The 25,127-nt window shown below is 44.9% G+C and overlaps 12 protein-coding genes across 12 annotated transcripts; 4 read left to right on the top strand and 8 right to left on the bottom strand.

The window, feature by feature from the left end:
- Window positions 1-148: 148 nt before the first annotated feature.
- On the bottom strand, window positions 149-1,021 carry KUCA_T00002804001 (uncharacterized protein; the record flags this gene model as incomplete). The annotated part of the gene is made up of 2 exons (XM_022603087.1): window positions 149-934; window positions 986-1,021. 2 exons carry the CDS (start codon window positions 1,019-1,021, stop codon window positions 149-151), a joined length of 822 nt encoding a protein of 273 aa, XP_022458827.1.
- A 155-nt stretch (window positions 1,022-1,176) lies between these two features.
- On the bottom strand, window positions 1,177-3,783 carry KUCA_T00002803001 (uncharacterized protein; the record flags this gene model as incomplete). The annotated part of the gene is made up of 1 exon (XM_022603086.1): window positions 1,177-3,783. The coding sequence occupies one exon, from the start codon at window positions 3,781-3,783 to the stop codon at window positions 1,177-1,179; it is 2,607 nt and encodes an 868-aa protein (XP_022458826.1).
- A 246-nt stretch (window positions 3,784-4,029) lies between these two features.
- KUCA_T00002802001 (uncharacterized protein) lies at window positions 4,030-6,567 on the bottom strand (the record flags this gene model as incomplete). Its single annotated transcript, XM_022603084.1, has 1 exon — window positions 4,030-6,567. The coding sequence occupies one exon, from the start codon at window positions 6,565-6,567 to the stop codon at window positions 4,030-4,032; it is 2,538 nt and encodes an 845-aa protein (XP_022458825.1).
- A 122-nt stretch (window positions 6,568-6,689) lies between these two features.
- Window positions 6,690-7,871, bottom strand: KUCA_T00002801001 (uncharacterized protein; the record flags this gene model as incomplete). The annotated part of the gene is made up of 1 exon (XM_022603083.1): window positions 6,690-7,871. One exon carries the CDS (start codon window positions 7,869-7,871, stop codon window positions 6,690-6,692), a length of 1,182 nt encoding a protein of 393 aa, XP_022458824.1.
- A 95-nt stretch (window positions 7,872-7,966) lies between these two features.
- On the top strand, window positions 7,967-8,902 carry KUCA_T00002800001 (uncharacterized protein; the record flags this gene model as incomplete). The annotated part of the gene is made up of 1 exon (XM_022603082.1): window positions 7,967-8,902. One exon carries the CDS (start codon window positions 7,967-7,969, stop codon window positions 8,900-8,902), a length of 936 nt encoding a protein of 311 aa, XP_022458823.1.
- A 277-nt stretch (window positions 8,903-9,179) lies between these two features.
- On the top strand, window positions 9,180-11,384 carry KUCA_T00002799001 (uncharacterized protein; the record flags this gene model as incomplete). The annotated part of the gene is made up of 2 exons (XM_022603081.1): window positions 9,180-9,351; window positions 9,406-11,384. 2 exons carry the CDS (start codon window positions 9,180-9,182, stop codon window positions 11,382-11,384), a joined length of 2,151 nt encoding a protein of 716 aa, XP_022458822.1.
- Window positions 11,385-11,705: 321 nt separating this feature from the next.
- On the top strand, window positions 11,706-13,670 carry KUCA_T00002798001 (uncharacterized protein; the record flags this gene model as incomplete). The annotated part of the gene is made up of 1 exon (XM_022603080.1): window positions 11,706-13,670. One exon carries the CDS (start codon window positions 11,706-11,708, stop codon window positions 13,668-13,670), a length of 1,965 nt encoding a protein of 654 aa, XP_022458821.1.
- Window positions 13,671-14,736: 1,066 nt separating this feature from the next.
- On the top strand, window positions 14,737-15,884 carry KUCA_T00002797001 (uncharacterized protein; the record flags this gene model as incomplete). Its single annotated transcript, XM_022603079.1, has 2 exons — window positions 14,737-14,769; window positions 14,826-15,884. 2 exons carry the CDS (start codon window positions 14,737-14,739, stop codon window positions 15,882-15,884), a joined length of 1,092 nt encoding a protein of 363 aa, XP_022458820.1.
- A 36-nt stretch (window positions 15,885-15,920) lies between these two features.
- On the bottom strand, window positions 15,921-18,902 carry KUCA_T00002796001 (uncharacterized protein; the record flags this gene model as incomplete). Its single annotated transcript, XM_022603078.1, has 2 exons — window positions 15,921-18,830; window positions 18,894-18,902. 2 exons carry the CDS (start codon window positions 18,900-18,902, stop codon window positions 15,921-15,923), a joined length of 2,919 nt encoding a protein of 972 aa, XP_022458819.1.
- A 269-nt stretch (window positions 18,903-19,171) lies between these two features.
- On the bottom strand, window positions 19,172-20,230 carry KUCA_T00002795001 (uncharacterized protein; the record flags this gene model as incomplete). The annotated part of the gene is made up of 1 exon (XM_022603077.1): window positions 19,172-20,230. One exon carries the CDS (start codon window positions 20,228-20,230, stop codon window positions 19,172-19,174), a length of 1,059 nt encoding a protein of 352 aa, XP_022458818.1.
- Window positions 20,231-20,491: 261 nt separating this feature from the next.
- On the bottom strand, window positions 20,492-20,863 carry KUCA_T00002794001 (uncharacterized protein; the record flags this gene model as incomplete). The annotated part of the gene is made up of 1 exon (XM_022603076.1): window positions 20,492-20,863. One exon carries the CDS (start codon window positions 20,861-20,863, stop codon window positions 20,492-20,494), a length of 372 nt encoding a protein of 123 aa, XP_022458817.1.
- A 1,412-nt stretch (window positions 20,864-22,275) lies between these two features.
- Window positions 22,276-24,591, bottom strand: KUCA_T00002793001 (uncharacterized protein; the record flags this gene model as incomplete). Its single annotated transcript, XM_022603075.1, has 1 exon — window positions 22,276-24,591. The coding sequence occupies one exon, from the start codon at window positions 24,589-24,591 to the stop codon at window positions 22,276-22,278; it is 2,316 nt and encodes a 771-aa protein (XP_022458816.1).
- Between the last annotated feature and the right edge of the window lie 536 nt (window positions 24,592-25,127).

Below are 25,127 nucleotides of genomic sequence, written 5' to 3'. Positions count from 1 at the left end.
TACAACAGAACTTTAGCCATTCGGTGACTGTGCGGCGTTCGCTTTGGGGGCAATCCCTTCAACTATGGAAAGACCTTCATTGTCATTATAAATTCATATAAAAATGGAAAATTGTTAAAAAAAGCTGAAATATTTCACCTCCATCAGCCTACCTGTTGAATTTTGCCTTCTCATTCGTGATTGGCTCGTGCGCAGTCAAGCTGTGTCTCTGAATGACCTCTTGGGGATCAAGTTCATCAAAGCTCTTTTTACGATTGTGTGGGATCGCAGACGAAATTGACTTGACGCTTCTGTTGTCAGAAACACCGGATTGGGCTGGGGCCTCATTTGGAGCAATCTGGTTGCGGAACTTGTTGTAAATAGATCCAAATCCGGACTTCTTCTTGAAAGCAGAATCGTTCACGTTGGTTCTATTACTAGGATCCGTTAACATTTGCAATTGGCTGAGGTTTTTTGCTCCAACTTTCTCCAAATACTTTTCAAGGGATAACGAGTTTCTGCTATTGGCCTTGTATCCAATTTCCACTATGCTACCAACAATAGGAATCAGACCAATCAGAAAGTCAATCAGTATGTTGAAGAGGAAAGTAGCATGGATGGTCAACGGAACCTTTTCGTCAAGATCAAACAACATCTTGTAGATCATCAATGATGAAGTAACCGAGAGAGCATCACCTACCACAGGTAACAGACTGATGATCCCATTCCATCCCACTCGGATCCCACAAACATTGAATAGCATATCCAGATGGTAAGCTCGTCTTCTGATCTTTATAAAGATCTTTTCATCGTTCTCAGAAAGCCCTTTTGGTGCTGTTCTCTTGCGTATCTTCTTGACCTTGTCAGGCTTTGTAGGATCACCTGAAGAAACAATTGTTTCCTCGTAATAAGGATCTTCAGTTCCAAATTTGTTAAGGTGCGACTCTCTGAAAATCTAGAAGTGGCGTTAGTGAAACTTCTCCAACATGCAGATGATAATGCTTACCCTTTGAGTCACCAATTTGACCATCCAAGACGACATTATGGTACAATTTACAGTATGATTATCTGACTATGAGAAGAGAAATTCATTATCGTGATTCGCTATTTTTTGTGGTAATTCCATTCAACGCCAAGGTTGCTGTTTCAGATAGGCGGGGCCCAGCACAGCCACGATTACTACTTTAGGGCATCATCTCAAAAGACCCATGCGGCTTTCAGCCTCTTTGCGTTGACCATTGGTTTTACTACCAGGACCGCTATTACCAAGGCAAAAATGGTCAAAAGCAAAAAGCTCCTGTCAAAACTTGGAGACAACATGTCAAATGTGTTGGATGGTGCAACCCTAGTACAGAAGATATCCAGATCAACAGAGCAGATAATGGACGTGGATTCCAGATTCGTAGGTACTGAAGAAAGAACCTTTGCTGGTTTCTCAAAAGAGTGCAAAAGTGTCCTGTAATGAGAAAGATAGAAGTGATCGGCGATGCCAATGACAGGGCCGTAAGGCATCATCTGAAACTCCTCCTTCTCATCCTTGGTGAGTTCTCTGTCTGTGACTCTTCTGCTGTTCAACACAAACTTTGGAACTGACGCTATCTGGCCATTTTCAAGGGATATGATTATGGACTTCGAGGTGATACTGTATTTAGTGCTTGTTGGAATCAGAGCTCTGATCTTGCCGTTTATGACAAAACCCAAAGAACTCACCTCCGGAGTAAACTCCAAGGATGCATTTCCGTTGGAGTATCTGACATCTGGTGTCAATGACTCGAACAAATCAATCACCACAATTTTGGTGCCATACTCCAAAGAGTAATACGAGTATACCACAAAGTTTTCATCGTAGATAACCTGAACTGAGTCAACATCCAGAGGTTCAGTCTGCTTCGTGGTGTACAAGACCTGGCCAGAGACAGAGTTGATCAGGTAAAGGTACAGCACTTGATGGGACTGATCATATGTCGTCACCACAACCAGATTTGGCTCCAGATACTTGTAAAGCACCTTTCTGTTCCCCAGAACTACACCGGTTGAAGCGATATCCTCGTTCGTTTTGGGCCTCGGAACGATCGAAAGAATTTTTTCGTCATCGTTGAAGTTGAATTTCCAAGTTGAAGATTGTTCTTTCAGCTTCGAAAGTTCAGACCCCAAAATGGAGTTATCTGATGTCTTCTCAACGAAATTCAAAGGCAAATCAGCCTCATCCAAAATCAGCTGGATATCACCAGCTGAAGTCTTCAGTGACGTTATCCTTTCCTTGAAAGAAGGAGACAAAACTGGTTCATCTGAGGACATCGCAAAGTCAATCGAAAAAGAGGTATGGTCCTGAACAAAATACAAACCGTTGGCTTCGGTGGAGATGAATAGCAGGTTATCATCAATCACTATCAACTTGGAAATACCGCTGCCCAGATGAGTATCGAAGGACCAATCCCACTTTTTTACGCCGTCATTCTTGCTGGTGGTACTGAATCCAAATAGTTTTCCATTGGCAGTAGCAACGACCAAGGTTTTCACAAAACCAAAGTAATGGTCCATGGAATCATCTGATTTCGACCACGAAAACTTGAAGTTTCTGAACTTTTCAAAGTTCTTTTTTGCCCTAAAGATGTATGCATGAAGCAAAGTAGCACTTTCCTCAAATTCCAGATTATGGGTTATCTCTGAATTGTCGATTTCCTCATCCATGATAACCCAATCAACCACTTTCGCCAAAGACTCGTCTCTTGACCAAGACTCTACACCATTTGACCAGAGCGTAATAACAGAGTCCTCATACTGGACTAGCACGTGCAAGTCGTTTGAATCATTCAAAGTGGCAGATATCTGGTCATATCCCTTTAGATCAACGGCTGGAAATTCCAAGAAGGGCTCCAGTCCTCCATCCAGATCAAACAGATATGTCTTCTGTTTGCAGAAAGCTACTAAAAACTGTGAGTTCACCAGCTTTAACTCCACAACTTCATGTTCCAGTGTGTGCGAGTCTGTTGAAGTAGATATAGTCTTTCCAGATGCTGTGACCAAACCGGAGGAGGCATAGACACTCAAAACCTGCTTCACTTTGGTCACAGGACCAAAACTAGCCTTTGCTTCATCAAATGTGTAAACTCCCTCAGTAGTAATCAAAGCTCCCTCTTCCAGTGATTTTAAGGTATCGAATGACTTTGGGAAAAAGAACTTAGAACCCAAGAGATACTCTCCGTTCGTCTTAGTCAAAACCACAACCGTTGTCTTGGAGCCGACCACATCCAGAGCAAGTATAACATCACCAGATGGAAGAAGTGAAACAAGGGCATTTTTGACCCCTGATATTCCTGTTGAAAGCTCAATTACATCACCAGTCTTTGGCACGAAAAGAACGTCACCTTCGGATGTTACTGCCAGCAGCTCCTGGTTTCGTATATTCAGTATTCCAACCGTACTAGCATCAAGGTCAATCTCACGCAGTAAGGAGTTGTCAAACTGCCATGAAGCAATTCTGGATCCCTTGCCATCGACATAGTTAACTGCAGTGTACGTCAACTGTCCAACTACCGTCAAATGGGCAGAACTGTATGGCTTCTCTGATTGATATCTCCACAACGGTTCTCCATTGGTCAAGTTCAATTTCGCAAATATACCTTCTTCCGTCAGAAATTGGACTGTCTGGGACTGAGACTGAAGAAAAACGGTGGTTTCAGGTATTATGCGTCCCAACACGGTGTACTGCCAGTCAACATTGAATATCTCATAGTCAAACACACACCAAACCGGGTTCACCAGCAATAGCACGGTAGCTATTAAAGAGAAGAGCTTGGTCATATTCTGGCGAATTTCAAGCAAAACTTCCCTGAATCGGTTGTATAGGGACTGGCTCTTTAGACTTTGTAAAGTGCTTGTCGCAAGTTCTCGACGAGATCACGGAGGCATTTAAAGGAAGTGTATGGGCCAAATAGGAGCCGCACAACAATCTAAACTACTTCATACTCCATCGGTTATCTTCATCATACTTATTCCCTTCATAAACTATGTACATAAAAATCATCAATAGAACGCAAGAACCATAAACTATGCTTGTGCTGGATCGGTTTCAGGTCCTGAAAGAGCAGCATCATGAATCGCCTCAATCTTCAACAGACCATCAGATCCAACATCAACGTTCACAACGTCGTTGTCTTTGATATCGCCCTTGATCATTTGGACCGACATTGAGTTCAATATCACTCTCTTGATAAGTCTGTTGAGAGGTCTGGCTCCATACATTGGTTCATATCCATTGTCCGTCAGCCAGACCTTGGCAGCTTCCGTAAGCCTCAACTCGATTCTTCTCTCCACCAATCTGTCCTGAACCTCGTCCAGTCTGATATCCACTATCTTTCTTAAAGCATCCTTTGAGAGTCTGTTGAACACAAGAACATCATCCACACGATTAATGAACTCGGGTGCGTAATGCCTCTTCATCAGCTCAATCACATTCTGCTTCACTTCCGGAGTGACGGAGCCAGAATCGTTGGGTTTGTCATTGGCATCGGCAAGTAACAGATCCTGTCCTATATTGGAGGTCATAATGATGATCGTGTTTCTGAAGTCCACCTTGTGACCCTGCGAGTCCGTCAATTTACCCTCATCCAGCACTTGAAGCAATAGCTTCGAGATATCCGAATGAGCCTTCTCGAACTCATCAAACAAAACTACCGCATATGGCTTCCTCCTGACAGCTTCGGTGAGCTCACCACCTTCCTCATAACCAACATAGGATGGTGGTGCACCTATTAGTCTCATCAAAGCATGCTTTTCCTGAAATTCAGACATGTCAAATCTCACAACAGCGTTCTCATCGTCGAACAAAAAGTCGGCAACTGCTTTGGTGAGTTCAGTCTTACCGGTACCGGTTGGACCGAGGAACATAAAACTCGCAATAGGCCTCTTATCGGTTGTCAAGCCCGCCCTCTGCAATCTAACAGCATCTGCAATAGAGTGGATAGCATCGTCCTGACCAACAACTCTGGCCTTGAGAGCAGTCTCCATATACAAAAGCTTATCCTTCTCACCCTTCAGCATCGATTGTACTGGTATACCAGTCATCTTGGAAACAACCCTCGCAATATCATCAGATGTGACCGATTCATGCAGAAGGGTTGAGCCTTGGTCGTTGGTGTTTTCGGCCCCATCCTTAGGTAGTCGTTTTTCCAGCTCTGGTATTATAGCATATTGCAATTCGGAAGCACGGGCAAAACTGCCGTCTCTTCTCGCAACCTCAAGATCCTGTCTGGCCTTTTCAAGCTCTTGTTTGGCATTTTTAATCTTCTCGAGTTCCTTCTTTTCATTCTCCCAAACATCAGTGAGCTCCTTCAGCTCTGCAGTCTTCAAGGAAAGTTGATCCTCAAGTTTCTCCCTCCTTTGAACACTCAAGGGGTCTGTTTCCTTGCGCAACGACTCCAGTTCAATCTGAATAGTCATTATAGCTCTATCCAGCTCTTGAATAGCGTCGGGTCTGGATTCATGCTGCAATCTGAGAGCAGAACAAGCTTCATCCACCAGGTCAATGGCCTTATCGGGCAAAAATCTGTCTGTGATATATCTGTTACTGTAAACAGCAGCCGATACCAACGACGCATCCGCAATTCTCACACCATGATGAACCTCATATTTCTCCTTCAGACCTCTTAGAATGCTTATGGTGTCTTCCACAGAAGGCTCGTTTACCAGAACCGGCTGGAATCTTCTGGCAAGCGCAGCATCTTTCTCGATGTATTTTCTGTACTCTTCGATCGTAGTGGCACCACAGCATTGCAACTGGCCTCTAGCCAACGCCGGCTTCAGCAGATTGGATGCATCAATAGCTCCATCGGCTTTTCCCAGTCCAAGAAGGATGTGGAGTTCATCTACGAACAAAATTGCGTTTCCCTTAGCCTCATCCAGCTCCTTCAAAACAGCCTTGAGACGTTCTTCAAAATCACCACGGAATTTGGCACCACTAATAAGTGATCCCAGATCCAAGGATATCACTTCCTTTCCCTTCATACTCTCGGGAACCTCATTCCTCACGATTCTCTGAGCCAAACCTTCCATAATAGCAGTCTTACCCGTACCAGCATTACCAATCAGAGCTGGGTTATTCTTGGTACGACGAGAAAGAATCTGAATAGTACGACGAATCTCATCGTCACGGCCAATGACAGGATCTAGTTTGCCTTCACGTGCCATTTCCGTCAGGTTAGTGGCATACTTCTTCAAAGCAGGTTCAGCATCTTCTTGTTCACCGTTCATATTCATGCGGAAATTCTGAGGTCCCTGATTTGATGCGAATCTGAGTTGTAATAGCTGCGGAACATTCGTCTTCAACAGAGACATTCCGACAAATCCGTTTGTTGAACTCATTCTGTCGGGAGTTCTGGCATAGGATAGGGGTCTAGCTATGGGCGTAGCAACGGCCCGCACGCTAGCAACTTCCTGAAGAGCTCTGGGTCCATAGCGTTTTAAGTTTCGTTGAACTAACATTTGCCAATTTAAAATGTCAAAAAGGATACAGATGTGAACAAGTGATGTCCCACATGCGGTGGCACATCCGCACCTTAAATATATTTTAGTATGCAAGATGGTCATCGCACGAGAATGTTCCACGCGGTACGCGAATCCGCTTTTGGTAGTCACGTGCCAAAAAGGTATATATCATTTATTTTTCAATTTTCAAAAATGTACAGGGGTTATCTTGAATGACCAAATATTCACATTGCCTTTGAGGCATTCTCAGTCTCCGCTCTGAAGTCTTCCCCTCTCTCGCTCGTCTCAGAGTCGAGCAGTCTATCTTTATTGTCCTTCTGCCAGATCTTCTTGATTCCACGATCTTTTAAATGCTGTGCCCACTGGATCTCAGCTGGATCCATGTCGGGTTCAACCCAGACAAACCCATCACCTCCACTTAGCCAAAACTGCTTTAACATGATCTCCTGCTCCGGCTCGTTCACAACCATGTCTCGTTCGGCGGTCTGCTTTACAATCGATCTGGTCGCAAATCCCTCGGCACCGTACACTTCAGCATCCGCCTGAACAAGCTTTGATGCCATCTTAAGCTCATCGGAGTGCAAGAACCAGTGACTGGGGAAGATACCCTTCTGCCAGCTGATTGGACCGTTATCAATACCCTTAGAGGCAAATGCCATAACTCCCAGCACAGTATTCTGAAGGAAGTAGGCCAATATCATCACATGCAAACCAGTCGTACTCATCTCAGCTAATTCAGGGTGACCTATTCTGATTGCTGCCTGAACCGAGGCCAGTACACTTCCAATGAAACCGGCATAGTAGCCAATCAATTTGCGCATTCCCTTTCTCTTGAAGGCAATATACCGTTCTGATCCTGAGGTAGCCTTCATTATGTCAGCTGCATTTTGCATTTTGCCGTCATAAATGGCATTTCTAAACGGCACCATCGCAACTTCGTGAGAGATATGTTTCTCCGGGTTCTTCATGTAAAACAGCTCAATAACTTTGATAGCGTCATCTGTCTCCGGCTTGAGTAGGAAAAATCTTTTGAGGATCTCTTCTGTAAACTCAACATTGGAAGAGGCAAGCACATCCAGCATAAGGTTAGTAACTTCCTCCATGAGCTTGGTCTTCTGTAGTTTGTTGCCTTCGATCAGCGATTGTTGAAAAAGAGTACAGGTCCTCAAAGCATCCAGCACTTTCTGAGGCGCAATTTCCGAGTTTACATTGAAAATCTCTGCATCTAGGAGGTTCTGAAGCTGAAGATACCTAGCTTCGTATTGTTCCTGTGAGTCTTGAACATGCAAATTGACTCGTGAAATATGCAAAAATCTGACAGCATTCGCGGGATATCTCCGTGATAATATGGGTATCTGGGGCCTAACCAATCTAAGGCAGCCCCGTATATACCTCGAATATGACATTGGAGTGGATTTGATTTTGTTCAAACAGTTGGCTAACTTAGTATCAAAGCAATTTCCATTCGACAGTTTTGAGGATTCGTCGTGCAGTTATCAAGATGCCATATTCGGTTCAAGTCGAGGTTCCCACTGAATGTACTGGAAATCTTATTCTAAATGTAAACTCACACCAAACACCCAATAGTGCAGGGACAATGGCTCAGGAAGTCACAAAGGAAACCAGCTCTGATTCTGAAGACTGGCTCACCACTGTTACTCGGTGGAAAAGAAGAGGCGATGTTGGACTGTGGTTATGGGGTCCTTTGGCACCAGCTCATGATGCTACATCTGCCAGGAAGTTTCTGACTGTTTTACAGACCGGTTTTGGTCTTATCTTTTTCAAAAATGCGTTCAAGTTATGGCGGCTCAAATCTGTTAGAGGCCCAAAACGTGTGGTCCCAATGCTGATCAATATTGCTGCTGGTGGAATACTGTGCTACAACTCCTTCTATGAATACAGCTATTCATTGAGACGCCAACTTGCTCACAGTTACATCGAAGCTTCCATAGCGAGACGCCTCGCTGAGGAGGAAGGTACTTTTGTGCCTTACTGGACGGGGCCTACGGATTTCATGCCTTCTCCATTATCAGAAAGCTTCAAGAGGGATGCAGCGATGATGGTTGCAGCTTGGGAATCACAGGAGTACTGGAGAAAACAGAGCAGGCATAGCAAGACTTTTGAGCATTGGGCAATTGCTCAGGGCCTCAGTCCAAATCCTTGGAAACAACTTCTGGAATCGAAAGAAGATACTGAGACTGGAGTAGAGGAGCTGCTCAATCAGGGCAGCGAAGTTGGAAGAAGTGCTGGTTCTGTTCTGAACGAATTTTTAGAAGGGGCTCGACTTCACGTCAGTGATGGCACGCTGGATACGGATTCTCAGCTTGAGACGGCCTGGGATGCGGTGGATTTGGTACAAAACGTGAGGTTTGGGCAGTTCATCAGGCAGAGAGAGATGGCCATATTTTACCCAGTCACTGTGATTGTGGAAGAATGAACCTACCCTGTTATATAGCATTGACGAAATTATGAATCTTTCTGGAACGATATTGAACTTCAGCATTTAGTGCCTTCACTTTTTGTTGATGTGGTTACGCAGCATTGTGTCTTCTTGGTTCTATGGTTACGTAACACTGCCTGACACTTAATCTCCACAGCCTCAATGCGCCGTACTAATGACCTATTCTACTTGTTGCAGTCTATATATCGGCCGTTTTGACGCCTATCTTTTTCTGACAGCATTTTCCAGCTTGTGTTATACACCAATCTGATTCATGTCGAGGGAAAATTCATCCGAAGATGCGGAATTGAATACGCTTAAGAGCGTGGAAAGGCACTCGCAGTCAGACCTACTCAGCGATGCTTTATCTGAAGACGTCAACTCTGCAAGTAGTGCCATGGCCATGAAAGATGTCTCTTTGAACGAGCACAGTGGCGATATTCAAGGTAAGTCTTTATGTTTTGAAATTTGGTCTGTTTGAACTCGAACTAATCTGTCAGTGTCTGATGTGGATACTTTTTTGAAGGCTGCCCAGGTAGGGGACCTCAGCACTATTAAGGAACTTTTGGAATCGGAAAGAGTTCACGTTGATGATCACATTGACGATAATGTTACTGCTTTGCATTGGGCTTCCATTAACAATAGGCTCTCTGTTGTGAAGTACCTGGTTTCGCAAGGTGCCACTGTTGACTACATAGGTGGAGAACTTAATGCTACGCCGTTACAGTGGGCGTGCCGCTACGGTCTTGTTTATATTGCGGACTACTTGCTCGTGGAGTGCAAAGCAGATCCGTTTCTACAAGATTTACAGGGCTTCAACTGTTTACATCTTGCTGTTCATTCATCTAACGTGATGATGGTAGTATACCTTCTCAAATTTTCCAATATCTCTGTTGATACACCTGATCCTAAGGGAAGAACCGCACTTCATTGGGCTGCTTACCAAGGTGACTCACTCACAGTCGAGGTCTTGTTGGCTTCAGGTGCCAGTGTTCATGCTTTAGATGAAACTGCTTTCACCCCTCTCCATTGGGCTCTCATCCGTGGAGTGAAACCTATACTCTTCAAACTGATAGAAAAAGGCAGTGATGTCAAGAAGAAGACCAACGAGGGAAAGGATGCTTATGCGATATCTGTGGATATGAATTGTACCGTTAAGCTGAAGCAAGCTCTGAAAGAGAACAATAAGGACTTGCAAGGGAACACAATCCACAGATGGCTACCCAAAAAGATTGCTCTTTACTCCGTGTTTTTGATTTCCTATTTCACATTACCGGTCATGCTCTCCATCTTGAAGTTCTCTGGAGACTTTCCAGTCGTGAACCTGATACTTGGCCTAACTATTCTTACGGGACAGCAAGTGCTTTTGGTAAAAGTCCTGCTGCCAGCATGCATAACCGAGTCCAACGCTTTCATGAAATCGCCCTACCTCGCAGGGTTGTTTTCGGCCTCGGCTTTTTGGGTGATAATCACGTGGTTTTTCACGGTGCTACCCCGGACTTTCTCGGATTCTTCGGTGTCGAATCTGCTGTTTTTGGTGTTGGCCTTTGCAGTCGTCTTTTGCTTCACCAAAAGTGCACTCATGGACCCGGGCGCGCTTCCGCCTTCGTTGTCGAGGGATCAAATCCAACGAACAATACGAGACCTCATTGTATTGAGAAAGTTCGATGCTAAACATTTTTGCATTTACACCTCTGTTCGCTTACCTCTACGCTCCAAGTTCTCTCGCGTCAGAAAACGAGTTGTGGCCAGATTCGATCATTACTGCCCTTGGATATACAATGACGTTGGAGTGAGAAACCACAAGGTATTTTTGGCTTTTGTATTTGCCCTCTGGTTGTGTCTCGTGATATTTTTCAATCTGGTGGATGAACTCTTCGATGATCTCGAACAAGACGACTCCTGTTTCATGCTCTCAGAAAACATGTGCAAGGGCTACAATGGCATGCCTTTTGTGTTTAATTTGATCGTCTGGTGTGCGTTCCAGTTCCTATGGCTTTCGTTCCTGTGCGTTGTTCAGAGTTTTCAGATAGCAAAGGGCTTTACCTCGAACGAGGCAGAAAGCCTCCATAAATTTGGCTCGCAATCTTCCAACATGTTCTTCTCCTCGGTACCAGATGAACTTGATGATGCCAAGTCGCCCACATCTGCTGCTCCACGTCAGTCTGAACTGACACTTTCAAGTACCGCGGTATTGTGTGTCCCTGCATTCCTCGTTGGCTCCCGGTTGTTCAGAGTGCTTGGTATTGACCAGTTTCTCATGACCACCAGAGACTTGTTAACCTTTAAAAAGTTTCACACAGCCTTTGACTTCGGTGTCAAAATGAATTGTCTTGATTTTTGGCTCTTAAAGAATGATGATGAGCCTTATTCGGTGCGTAATCTGGCTAGACTGCCCGTTGCAGGAGAGGCCAACTTAGACGGCCAATTGGTGGACTACTACAAGCTCTGGGATTCGCCAGTCTCGCCGATGGTCTAGGGGTTGATTTTATACTTCTGGAAAACTATGACAAATGTTATGATCATGAACCTTTGAGATCGGCCTAATAGCAGCTTATTATTTTTTCATAATTGGATTCTTTTCCTGCATCATTCTGCAGGACCCTCTGATAACCATTGGTGACACGTAGTTCTGATGGCAGTAAAGATAACGTATTGTAAAGATTTGGTTTGGAATAAAGTCTCCTCTTCTTTGTCCTCTCATTGTCCTTTTTCCTTGAAAGCAAAAAATATACTTTTCATGGTTCTGTGAAATTTACGAATGATTCTGGTACATTATCACTAGAAAGATTTGTTTGCAATGATCAGAGATAGCAAAAAAACGCCGACCAAACGGCGCGTGCTAGGCTCTTCGTCTTCCTCCTCAACACCAAACCCCAGGCGAAATATCATTGATGACCCTCAAGTGGAAGGTTCAGATTTGAATAGGCTTATTCCCTCTTTAAATGAGATGACTCTGGCAGAGTCCACAAATTCATCATCATCGGTATCATCTCTGAGCAACGAGCCAGCTTCGTCTATTGAGTCGGTTGTTTCCCCCAATGGTGAAACATCTCTAGACATGATGTGCCCGATCTGCGGAGAGAAGATGGTTACTCTAATGCAACTGAACCGCCATTTGGATGATGAACATAGCGACGTTGAGCCAGTTGCCAATGAAGATGATCTGAAGTCTTGGTTCAGGAAGAAGGTTATAGGCAAAGCCAATGAAGTGATCAATAGTAACATCAACCCGAACAAAAAGTTTTTGAAATTGGATCTTTTTGACAACAATTTCAGTTTTACCGAATCGAGTTCTTCGGTCAATTTGCAAGAGGCAGCCGAGACTGCAGAGATAGTACCCATTACGATACCGAGAAACCACTGGAAAAGACCGTCGCCGAATGAAATATGCAACACTCCCGGGTGCTCCAAGTACTTGAGTGTGAAAAATGGCCAGGTTAACTGCAGGAAGTGTGGCAAACTGTTCTGTAACACCCACACATACTATAGGGTCAAGATCAACGCAGAGCTAGAGTATGATCCGAAGAACGGAATTTGGTCACGGTGCTGTCAGGCGTGTTACCTCGGTAAACCTGGACACAACGATACAAATGGTCGCGTTTCTGACTTGAGTACGTCTTTCAAGAGACTACGGACGGAATTCAGTGGAAAAAGAGACTTGGATGTGCTCATGTTGGAGAGAAGATGGTTGCGGTTCTACGAGTATTACCGAAACCTGGATCAAGGTATTCGGGCGTCTTTACCCATCAAACAATTCGAGAGGAGTGTTGTAAACTGGCAATCAGATAGCGAAGTAAAGAGCTGTCGCATATGCCAGCAGAGGTTCTCGTTTGGCGTGCTACGAAAGCACCACTGTCGGTTGTGTGGTCTTATTACATGTGGCGATGTCGCTACTGGTTGTTCAATGGACGTTCCTCTTAACATACTCTCTGATCTGCTGAGCATTCCTTCGTCGTTCTCGGTGGCTACAGCCTCCAAAAAATATGAGAAGCTGGAGAGTACACCCGATGCTTCTCTCAGAATGTGTTTGGTCTGCAAGAACCAATTGCTTAGCAAGAGGCTGTTCATCAGAGACATGCAATCTTCTCCGCCGGAAATTTTAAGCCTTTATTCGAGCATGGTGATATATAAGACCAAGATCGTGAAGTTGTTGCCCGAGCTCAAAATCACCTTGGAGCTCATGAAAAGGGCAGATCCGGCTACTGAACTTTCCAGTGGTGTTCATGACCACAACGCCACTATCGCCGCTTTCTCACAAGAACACGAGATGCTTCAGCTTGCCACTCAACAAAGACTCAAGCTCATGAGACTGTTCACCAGGTTCGATGGTATAACCAAACGGATTGGCTCCCAGATTCGTGTTTCAGAAGAGCTCCAAGCCAAAGGGCATCCAATCAGCATTGACGAGCTCAAGATTCAGAAATCAATTTACCAGACATCACTTTTGTTCCTCCAAGAGAACATGCTTTCTTTGCAAAGCGTTCCCAAGATTCTGAAGGGCCAATCCAATGATGCATCAATCTCCTCATCGACTCAATCGCCTGAGCCTGCGCAGCCTAAAATGACCAAGCGCGAAGTGCGAGAACTAAGGGATCAAATGATGGTTCTAAAAGAACAACGGTTTTTGGTGGCAGACATGGTTGAAAACTCCAAGAAAAAACGCCGGTTCGAGGACTTGAAATCGCTCGAGGATAGTCTGGCTGATCTTGATAAGGCCATACAAGATATTGATGATAAGCTTGGCGATGAGTCGTTCACGTGATTGGGCAGTGCTTCGTAACCACATAACAACCAATGGAATTTGATGGGATCGGATGTTGACGAAGAATCAACTTCACATTTTTCGAATATACATATAGTGTCTTCATACATATACACTAAGCAAAATGTCTGCCCTTAACGTATGTGGATTTTCTTGTTGCCTGCCCATTGTTGGGCTATGGATAGTTGAATATGTTACTAACGCAATCGCCCATAGGTTTTCAGATGGTCTGCTCTAGGTCTAGGTGTGGTGTACGGTGTTTACCACACCCAGCAACTCAAGTCTGCCGGTCTCCTCAAGACTGAGAAAAAGGAGTTTGAGGAGAAAGCCAAGCTGATTCAAGAGGCTAAGGCCGAGTTTGCCAAGTTGGCGAAATAGAGTGAAAAAGCGAGGTGAAGACAAAGAAAAGCTATGACTGTAGCGCTATTGAGGGCTTGGACATTTTATTTGATGGTTGATCCTGAATGTCACACAGTCACGTTTCCCGCAAGGTTTATAAATCGCTTGGGGTGATCGCCATCGAGATGATATTCAACTCAATCTCTTGGCTCAGTCACGCTTCAATACAGTTCATTCCATTAGACAGTCTCTCAAAGAAGAGGATTTTTTCCAATCAAAATTGAGGATTGAAATAAAGCATTTGTAGTTTCCAATTGCCATTAGTAATAAATTTTGCTACAACTTTTCAGAAGTTCGGCCCCATTCACACGTCCTCTTCGAGCCCTTACCCAGCTGTAGCAAAGAGGTTAAGCGGCGATGGGGAAGACCCGAGCCGATTACCTTCAAGAGAACAAGACCAAGACTCGAAAGACCACACTTAGCACCTTGTTTCCAGGCACTTTTTGAGAATTAGGCGATATAAAGTGGCCTGAAAGTGATATTTTGGCTTTAATTTGCTATTTGAGGAACAATTGTGCATTGAAATGCAAAGAAGTGAGTAAATGCTCTTGTCAAAGTTGTATGGCAGCGTACTAAAACCAGTCAGCACTTACGCACCAAGGTTTCCCCGGTGCCAATCTAATTAGCAGGAGATTCTTTAGTAGGACCTCAAGAATTGGAATCCAGAATGTCTCAGGAGGGTTTTTTTTCCGATTTCACAGTGTGTCACCTGTTTCCAGTGTGTCTTCAGTTTACTCCGCAAATGCCTTTGTCCAGCACGTATCTTTCTTCAAGGACTCTAGACGCCACTTCACCCGCGGAAGCACAGGTTTCAACGGAAATTCTACTTCCACTGCTTCCTCTGCAACAGACACTCTATTCAGATATACTATTTCGGCGGCTTTTGAGCCCAAGAACAGACTCAAGGACGAGGCTGAAGAGGGCGAGTTGATTCGCAAGTCCAAAAAGCACATCACGGTTGCGGGTTCAAATGCAATCGACTCTCCCACTGGTGAAGACAACTTTGTGATGGCAGTGGCTGAAGATGGAACAGCCATAGTGGGTGTTGCAGATGGTGTTGGTGGTTGGAGCGAACAGGGTTACGACTCTTCAGCCATCAGCAGGAAACTGTGCAGATGTCTCGAGGAGGTGTTTTTGGCCTTACGGGCTAAACGTGAGCCGATTCCGGAGCCTCGAAAACTTCTGTCTCTGGCTTTTGAAAAGGTGAAGGATAGTGGAGAAGTTGAGGTGGGTAGCACCACTGTTTGTTACGGGACCATTGATGAGTATGGCGCCTTGAAAGTTGCCAATCTCGGTGACTCTTGGTTTGGTGTGTTCAGGCAGGATGAGGCAGGAGTTGCTGGTTCTCGTTTTAAGTGCGTTTCTGAATCGACGGAGCAAACCTACTACTTCAATGCACCTTACCAGCTATCGATAATACCGGAGAGGATCCTGGATGCTGGCAAGAAGAGACAGGCCAATTACCTAAGGAACGAGCCAGCAGAGTCCGATGTGTATGAGCAGCAGTTGCAAAGGGGGGACGTTGTTGTGTTTGGCACCGATGGAGTTGGTGATAATGTATCTGTGGCTGACATCGAGTTGTATTTGACAGACTCGTTTGCACCATTTCAGGATAGCTCCAAGGACTCACGAATTTTGTATGATAAAGCCCAGTTGGAGCATATCAACTCAAAATTCGTCAAAGCTGTCAAAACCCTAAGCAACGACATTAAGTACCCCAGTGTGTTCTCCCAACGGCTATCTGAGGTTACCGGCCAGCCTTACATCGGAGGTAAGCCAGATGATATCACGTCAGTCATCGTCTACGTGGATTAAAGACAGCAAACTTTTTCAAGCATACTTATAACGATGTCACGTATAATCTAACGAATTCAAGGCCACTCTTCTGAGAACTTCCTGTTCTTTCTGTTTCATCAAAGTTTTCTCAACCATCGCAGAAGCAAACTTGCTATCTTCAGGTAGAACAATGTCCCTGGTGGTGGCCTGTTTCTTGTTGTTTCTGCTCACCAGTGTGAACTTGACACCCGTCCTGTTCATACCTTCAACATTTCTTTGGCTAGTCGCTACTGTTGGCAGCTCTACGCGTACTTTTGCACTTTGTGACCTCGAACTCTCCTCCAGCATCATGTTTTCGAACTCACGTTCCATTTCCTCTTCAGCCCGTTGGTTCCTGGCCTCTAGCGAATTCTTCGCTTTCTCAATCTGTTCCTTGGCGAGCTTGTCTCTTTCATAAAGGTCCAATGCTGCCTTATGCGCTTGTTCTTGGGCTTTCAGGGCCTCATCCTCCATGTCCGCGCTTTCGGCGTCCACAGCTTCTCTGGCGTCCTCCTCATCCAGCTCAGAAGAACCAAGACCATTGTGAGACATCGCCGCTTGAAGTCTCTGGATACTTTTTTCGAGATTCGCAGATCTTGAAAACTTGACATTTGGGTCGTCACGCATTTCCGCCAGCTTGAAGGACGTTTCCAACGGTATGGGTTGCTCCTTGGTGAAAGTATAGTAATCGAAGAAGCTATAGAACGTCGTGAGGCTTTTTTCATACTTGGTTCCTTTCAGCCGTGTCAGGTCAGTTGCTGTCAGCAACAGAGAAACCAAGTGAATTCTGAAATAGTCGTCTGGGGAATCAATCTCGGTTGGGTGGTTAACAGAGGGAGAGTTATCAGGATGACCCAGGTAGACTAGCTTGTATAGAATGGAGTTGAAAGTTGCACTCGTCACTTCTCCGGTGTTGAACAAAGCTGCAAAGTACTTGATATACGCCAATCTCACTCTGTTCTCACGGACATCGTTCACCTCCAGAGATCTCACAATCGACTCCACCACGCTGTCAACCACATACACTCTCAAGGGTTTGGATGGGATCAAGTGCAGAAGGTTCGCCAGGTTCTGGATATTATTATAATTGATCTTGTGGGGTTTCGTGAACATCAAACGTAACGTTTCCACGAACATTTTGGCTTTTTTGGCGTCATTCCAATCGAGCGATGCTAGTTGCGAATAAACCTCTGAGATATTATCCCCGTTATATTCCGTCCTCACCAGGTGACGAATGAATTGCTCCTCGGTGGATCTCGCTCGTTTTTTGGTTTCAGGGTTGTTAAGGGTTGGAGGCCTCAGCCCAAGGAGAAGAGACGAAAGTGCCAATCTGTCGTTTGGGGTTATTGAGTCCGATTGACAACTCGTGGTCATCATCTCAACCATTTCCTCGGTCTTGGACTTGTAAAGCGGGTCATAAAGAAGAATCTGACCACATCTGTCAAACACAGTGAAAAGGAAATCCAGGTTCGATGGAATGTATAGATGTTTGATGAGAAAACGGATCTTGTGGAACAGAATGTGGATAGGCACAAGTTTGAACAGCACCATTTCGCAAAAGAAGTTCACAATCAAAAGATTCAGTCCAGCATGTGTCAATTGGCCTCGCAAATTCTTGTCTACCACAGCAACAATATCCTCTATGAGATTGGGCAAAAACTCTCTGTTGATCGCTGCAAATCTCACGAAGTACGGAACTTGGGAGAAAGACGTCACACTCAGGAAATGGTGCGATAGCCTCATTTTTGAACGGTTATTGTTGAGTCCTGCTTTCCAGAATTGGACACTGATCCTATCCACATCTTCTCCAGACTTGCATGAGTCGAATTTCATCAATATTTTGTCCATAGCCTTGCCCTTTCCATCAGTGATCTCAGAGGCATCACTGGTGGTTGTCGCGAGAACTTCGTCAGAGAAGGTGTCCCTCATATCTGGAAGAACAGTGTAAAACTTCCGGTCAACATCGTTATCCCATATCTTCTTTTGAGTTTCTTCATCCACCTCCGGAACTTCCTCTTCTTCAACCACGACGCTGTACTCCGGTACTGGCATCTCCAGCAGTTTCATGAGGGTATCAGCACCGGTCTTGAACGTCTCGAACTTGTCGGTGTTCTCTTTCAATTCAATTGTTTCCTCCTCAGGAACTTTGCCAATTCTTATCGAGATTTTAGCAATTTTTTTCTTGAGTCTCTGTACCGATATATTATGGTATTCCGCCCGAACCCATATGGCGTTGGTATAGATTCTAAACGCCTTTAGTATCTGCAGTTTGACCTTATTTTGTAAAAACCTGTTATCATCTGCTTCCAAGTAACCAACAAACTTTTTCAGGAATCCAGTTGCGAAAGGTATGGTCACTCCTGACTTCAGACTATAGGAGAGCACCTCCTTCAGAACAACCACCATAATCAGTCCATCGCTATCCTTTCTCTTGGTGACGAAGTCCGGCAGGTCTGACTTTGATATATCCATATCGTCTCGTATCACTCCACAGGTATAGAACTCCATCAAAAGTCTCCCTAAAATGCGCTGTCTAGCGAGTCTTGCCTCTTCATCAGTTTCGGAGAGCACCGCGTCCCTTTCAGAAGGGTTAGCAATACCGTGCAAGAGGTAAAGCGTTAGATTGTTGGTGAACTGGGCCCCGAACCTGCGGTGCAATAGCGAAACTACTTCCACAGCGGCATAAACGTCTGCATTCCTCGAGCATTTTGTGAGAGCTTCTGCAACGACTGATGTCAACTCCGGGAGGTATCTGGTCAAAGACAAAGATTTGATGTCCTGTATCAGTGACGCTTCACCTTCTTTGTTCAGATTTGTTCTGACTTTTTTGAGAAATCCTGAATTCTTTTTCAAACTTGCATCAATTGGACCTTCAGGTTCGTAAAGGTCTCCATCCCATGCCGCCACATTCAACTCCAATAGCTTCTCTCTTCGTAGATCGAATTCCTGTACTGAGGTTAGACTCACGGGTGAGACGCACAGAAAATCACAAATTTATTCAAAACATACCTCAGACATGGCTGGTCTTGTTTTCTTTGAATATTATAGTCAGGTAGGCTCTTACACCCAGTTTTAACCGAGTTTTTGACGCTGAAGTACTGGATTACCAACTCCAGTTTCTGTTCACCCATGCCCTCTTCGGATGAGATGAGCACAAGCGCCCAAAGCTTTGGGCGCTTAATTAGACGCCCAAACAATAGAAAAATAAATCTCAGAACTACACGTTTTCTCGTTTATTCCCACGTTGGATAACTTATATACAGTTCCAGTTATGTACAGTTCTGGACTTAGCGACGGACTCTGTGGAATATCCTGCCCTTTGGCAAGCCGTAGAGCTCTCTAACCCGGTTCACGTTTCTGTCCCAGGTGCTTCTAAATACATGGGCACCAACAGCTTGCAAGTTGTTCTGTTCAACAAACTCTCTGATGTTGAAGAATTCTCTGGTTACTTCAACTTTCTCCAAAGGAACTCCGTTTTGGCGGAAAACCCACACAGCCAATCTATTGGTTGGGGCGTTCTTTTCTGGGGTCGGAGGGAGATAGCTGATTAACTCTCTGGTCTCATCTTCCAACAGCTTCTTGGGATCTATAACATTGTCAACATTTGAGAGAGGGATATCCTTAAGACCCCAGTGGAGGGTTGTAGAAAAGGTATCATTTTCAATGTCTGGGATGTCCGGGTTCACAATCAACACGGTGTACAGCTCATGCTGCACTTCCTCAAACTCGGTGATTTCGATAACTGGAGGTTTTGATGTAACGTTAGAAGAAAGAATCTTTCCAGGCTCAACGTACGTCTCGATGGCATTGTGAGCGAATCTGATCTTGACATCAACTTCGGGTTCCAAAGTAGGCAGAGTATCTGGGATGACATTAAGAGTCTCCAATCTCTGCATCGTCAACATCTTCGCGTACGATTCCCACTTCTCTTTCAAAGCTCTTCTGTAGACTGGTTGGGTCACATCCAATGAGTTGGTAGCAAATTGTACCTTATATAGCACCTCTGGGTTGAACTTTTCAGCGTCAGCCAAGAGCTTGTCTTTTTTCGCCAGCAGCTTGATCTTGAGATCTGAACCGTCCTCGGCGCTGTTTATTTCCTCTGTTATCTGGTCGATTTTGGCATAAACCTGTTCGCTTCTTTTCTCCATCATTTCGTAGGCCAATGGATAAACCTGTTCCATTCCGATGGGAGACTGATATTGGATTTTACTGCTTCTCTTCTTGAAGCTGACCGGTCCATTAGGCAAGTCTGGACTAAGCAACGCAGTCTTCAGCGCCTTACTACTGACCCCCAAAGAAGGAGACCTCCTTGAAAACTGAGACCACACACCTTTAGCCAGCGACATTTTGTATATATCTGGAGAATACAACGTTAACAGTGGGTTCCCATGCCGGCCTTCACCTTCAAGGCCCAGTTTTTCATCACCGATTTCCGGTATGAGGTGTACCCAGGGATGACAAACTTTACTCGGGCAAAGTCTATATAGTTTTCTTAGCTTGGTTAAATAACCTAGATAAATATTTATAAAATTAGCGAGAGCAGCGCGATTCAGATTCATGGGGTGATCCAGTAATCTGAGTATATAAAAAATTGACCTTTCACCGGTTCAGTAGCTGCGAGAGGGCGTTATCGAAATGTAGTTGGGGCAGCGAGTAGCGAATTGAGAATCATCGATGGCAGGAAACAGCTCAGGAACCAGTGGATTGCTATTTGGTTGGTTTGACAGATTGTTTGGTTGTTCCATTTCTGTTTCTGTGTTTTTATTTGTGTCTGGGTTTGCCATTCGTTGATGCCGTATCTCGTGGTATGCGCAACAGCTGTCACTCTCCTCGTTAACACTAGCAGACAGATCAAAATCATTTGAATCACGATGTCTTGGTGACATCTGAGAGACCACTTTGGGACATTCTTCAGGGATCTTCTGTCTCAGTTTCCTCATGAAGCTAATTCCTGACCTCTCCTTGAACAGGGAGAGCATTTTGCATATGCTTTGGATGAATCGTGGGAACAATGCGAGGCGACTGCGTTTGATTTCAAGATTGCTTTCGACCTCAGTTTTTAATTGATTAGAAGCTTTGATGTTTCTATTATAGATTCTTCTTTTTCTTTGAGTCTTCTGACTGCTTTCAATTCTCCGCCTTCTCTTCCTTGTTTTCGACAACAGGGTCAAATTGCCTGTCCCTGATAAGCTTGATTTGGTGCCGTAGATTTGTGTGAATCACCACAGTAACCCAATGACTCCTCAAAATTTACTTCAGGGAAGAACGTAAACTAACTCTGCACTAAACGAGTTGAATAACCTAGCTGACAGTAGAACAATTCACAATCATATATATATACATGAGCCAAGGTGGATACGTAGACCTCAACCCATAAATCGCTTTAGACAGAGGTGCAGAACACCGTGCAGGTCTTCATGCACCCTTCATCAAAGGCTTTACTGAGCGATTTCAGTGTAATTATGACCTTATACCCGGAATGCCGCAAGATGATAATTAAAGATGTCAGTGTGGCTGTGAATGTTGAATAGTAAGGTGCTGGCTAGCATTCTTGGCCAGGCTCTCGTGACATTTACCAAGTTTATGAAGGGGGTGACTCTTCCATGGAACGTAGGGCATTCTTAATTGCCTAATGCCGTACCAGCGAAGGCTTGCATGTTTCGCCGCCACTCCCTAAAATATTGTGGATATTCTGAATGCAAACAGCCGAACCTGTCAATATCTCGCGGCACGAGTGTTTTCTTTTCGGAAGGAAGTTACTACGGTGTTCATTGTCATATCTAAGCGATCTCGTTTGTTGTGTGCACCAACATTTCATGCATTGCCTGTTATTTTCTTAATGCAGAAAACTCCTGCCAAGGTTCAATACGTTCCTGGTGAGGGCTCAATGTCCAAGCCTCCCCTTTTGCTTTCAAAAAGATCAACCGAGCATTAGTATTTCGGGTCAACCGCTCACAACTTCTACTTGAGCCGCGCAATGGCCATGCGCGCATTGTTCCTTTTTTGGAAACACCAGACATGACCTAAGGCATTGCTACTTGGATGAGCTACCTCTCAAAATATTATGATGTTTTTGCATCTATATTACAATAGAATCGACAAGTTTCTTGATAAAAAAGATCAAGCATAGAATGATCTGGTGGCCATGAGATGAATATGAGTGTCTGTGTAAAATGATGAAAACAAAAAGTGATAAACTAGTATTAGATCAAAACGAGCGCCAGTTACCGAGGCGGTTGGTCATTGGCAATTGTTTCATTGTCTTCGGTCCTTAAAATTGTCCTGCAATAAGTTATGACTCCGTACACCGTCCCTGAATACGCTATGACAAATTGGTAAATCAACTTCAATCAATGAAGCCATTTAACAACAATGTTAGTCTCTTTGCTTCTCAACTATACTCAACTGGATTATAAAATTGGATAGTCAACTCCCCTGGGTTGGCCTTCCTGTAGTTGCTTGGCTGTTTAGCAACGTGGTGAGTGCTCGAAGAAATTGTACTCGAGAAAGAGTTGAGACGTGCGATTGGTGCCTTGGATGGAACGCTGGAACTGTTGCTCATACTGCGCTGGGCTGCAGTTACATCCTGAGGCCTTTGGATTTTCGATGGAGTATCCATGGCCAGCGGTGAATGAGCGTGATCTGTGCTACTTCCAAATCCAATTCCAAGACCTACCGATGCAGAGAATCCTGAGTGTGATGTTGACCTAAAGATACCCGGTCTGGGCATGCTCAAAGGCGCTTGATTCAGAGTTGGTGACATGTTTGTCTGCTCCTGTTGCAAAACATTAGCCTGTGCCTGGAAGAAACGCAATTGTGCTTCTTTCACCTGCATTTGGTACTGCTGCACCAGAAGCTGCTGCTTTGACTGAACATCCATGGAGAGAGACATATTTGCGGCGTTAGGAGAAGGTGAAGTCATAAGCATAGGAGAGCCCCGGTCTGAAAACGAGCCCGGGAATGAAGGTTGGTTTTGAAACAATATTGGTGTATTGGCTGCTGAGTCATCTGCTGGCGGGTTGGCCCCGGGACTTGGAACTTCTCTAAGGCTGTTACTCTTCGCAGCAGCTGTAGCCTGCCGGAGATCCGCATCTTCAAGATTTCCCAGTGACCGAGATCTAACTCGCTTATGGCCCCTTGAAAACGACTCGAAGCGTTCCTCAGTCAGAGGCCACAGCGGCGTGCTTGTAGACCCCGAGCGGGAGGCCATCTTTGGGACAGCAAAGTCGACCTGCCTAAAAACCCCAGGCTTGAGAACATCGTATTTCAGCTGATTTTTCGCTCTGTCCATGACAGAAAACTCCCAGAAAGCCTTGAGGATCGGGATGTGCTTTTTGGAAGAGCTGACACGGCCACAAAGATCATCGTCGAGATAGACAGAGTGCGTGATCAACACGCTGTCAATCTTGGAAGACTCAACCGATCCATTTTGAAATCCGGTTATGAAGGCAGACCAGTATTTGGCAGTAAGAGGCAAAGTCAGCCTTATCTGGCTGCTTGTTTCGGCCTCTTCGCCCTCAATGATTGCAGATATCGGTTCTGTTCTGCGCATGAGAACCATATCGCCTTCGTATATGGTTATCACCGACCTCAGGTTCAACATACGCGAGTAGTTGCTTGAAAATGTGGTCGCAGAGCCGAGAAAATGTCCGATATCCAGAACCACATCTGCGTAGGAAACGAACTTGCCCACCTCGAGGTCAATTCCGATCGACTGAGAAGAGATGTCAATTGGGACATTCACGTGGAGCACTGTGGAGACTGAATTGGCCTTGTAGAGAGATTTTAGCATCGTGATTAAGGTGTTTTTTTCAGCATGAGGTTTCTTTGGTTTAAGCGATTCGGAAAACGCACCCCGGTCCGAGTAAAATGAACCATTGAGTGCACCAAACTGCGATAGAGAAAACCCATTCACGCTTTTGTCAAAGGGCTGGAATTTCATTACGACTCTAGAAAGACAAGCGGGTCTTTCAGAGTCTGTGGTGTCATCTGTTGGTGTTGAGATATTGCTGTTGGTGCTCATGGCGCGCGCACGATACTGCTTCCTCCTAGCAGTGTCGTCAAGATCGGGAATTGTTGCCGTACTCGTGTCGGACAAGGGAGTTGAAATGTCACTTATGAGATCTCTGGACTCTCGTATCGCAGCATTGCGTGAAAGGTGGAACTCTCGCAGCGATTCGTTGAGCCTGCCGAGCCTAAGGCTTGTGTGTGCCTTTTTGAGCTGTTGATCCTGCTCGAAAAATGTCAGCATTTGCTCAAGATGATGAGGAGCGATGGCTTCACCTTTGGCCATCATGTAACCCGACAGGTATTGTCTCACGCTCTCGTCGAGCCTAATGCCTTTAGAACGGCGTTCGCCAATGAAAAACTGCAGAGCTTCTGTGGCCAAATCCACGAGATTTTGGTCCCGATACCACATATGTGAATCATCTGGTGGTGTATATGTCTCTGACTCATTGATATCCGTATTAGACCCGCAAGTGGGCGGGTTGTCAATCGAAGGAGTGAGCATATCGTCTATCCAATCCTGATCCAATATCATGTCGTCGAAGATTTTGTCTGTATTTTTGCCAAATTCCTCAACCAAAGTACTTTCAGCTGAGCTCGACATCTTGTTGTCGTCGGTGACAGTACCGTACATGAGGCTTGATAGTTGTTCTTCAGACAAAGTGAAGTCTTGGTCGATGTTCGGAGTGTCCGCGCTCATTGTGTGTGAAAGTTCAAACAGATACAGGCAACTGAATGGCCTGTATAATGGCAACTGATTGCCAATAAGTTGCCGATAGCAAATAAACTAAAAAAAAGGGAAAAAGGGGTCAACAACGGAGAAAGTTGCTGGTGAAAAGCGAGGCCTTTGTAGTCTTGTTTGTGAGATCAGATCAACAAGCAAAAGCAGGCGCGAAAGCAAGCGCAAAGAGCTAGTGCAAAACTAAGTGCAATAGTCCAGGAAATAGTCAAAGACCTGTTAAACCAGTGATTTCAAGAAGTATAGAAAGGAAACGGCATACAACACAGAAGAAGAACCACAACATCTGCAACAAATCGACGGGAGGAGAGACGTGCCTGTTGTTTACCTTTATCGTGCATGAACCAACATGTTGTGAAAAGGTTTGTGCGCGTATTCTCGCCAAATTTACAGTTAAGATAATGGATTTTTGCCTGAGCAGAATATGCATAGTGATATTCTTGTTGCAGTTGCTTTCAAAGTCTTAAATTTGCCATTTGGGTGTCGTGATCTATCAC

Source organism: Kuraishia capsulata, genomic scaffold, assembly GCF_000576695.1.
Source record: "Kuraishia capsulata CBS 1993 genomic scaffold, Kuraishia_capsulata_scaffold_3, whole genome shotgun sequence".
NCBI classification, from domain to species: domain Eukaryota; kingdom Fungi; phylum Ascomycota; class Pichiomycetes; order Pichiales; family Pichiaceae; genus Kuraishia; species Kuraishia capsulata.
The sequence above is the reverse complement of the archived record's forward strand: the minus strand, read 5'-3'. Positions and strand labels throughout refer to the sequence as shown.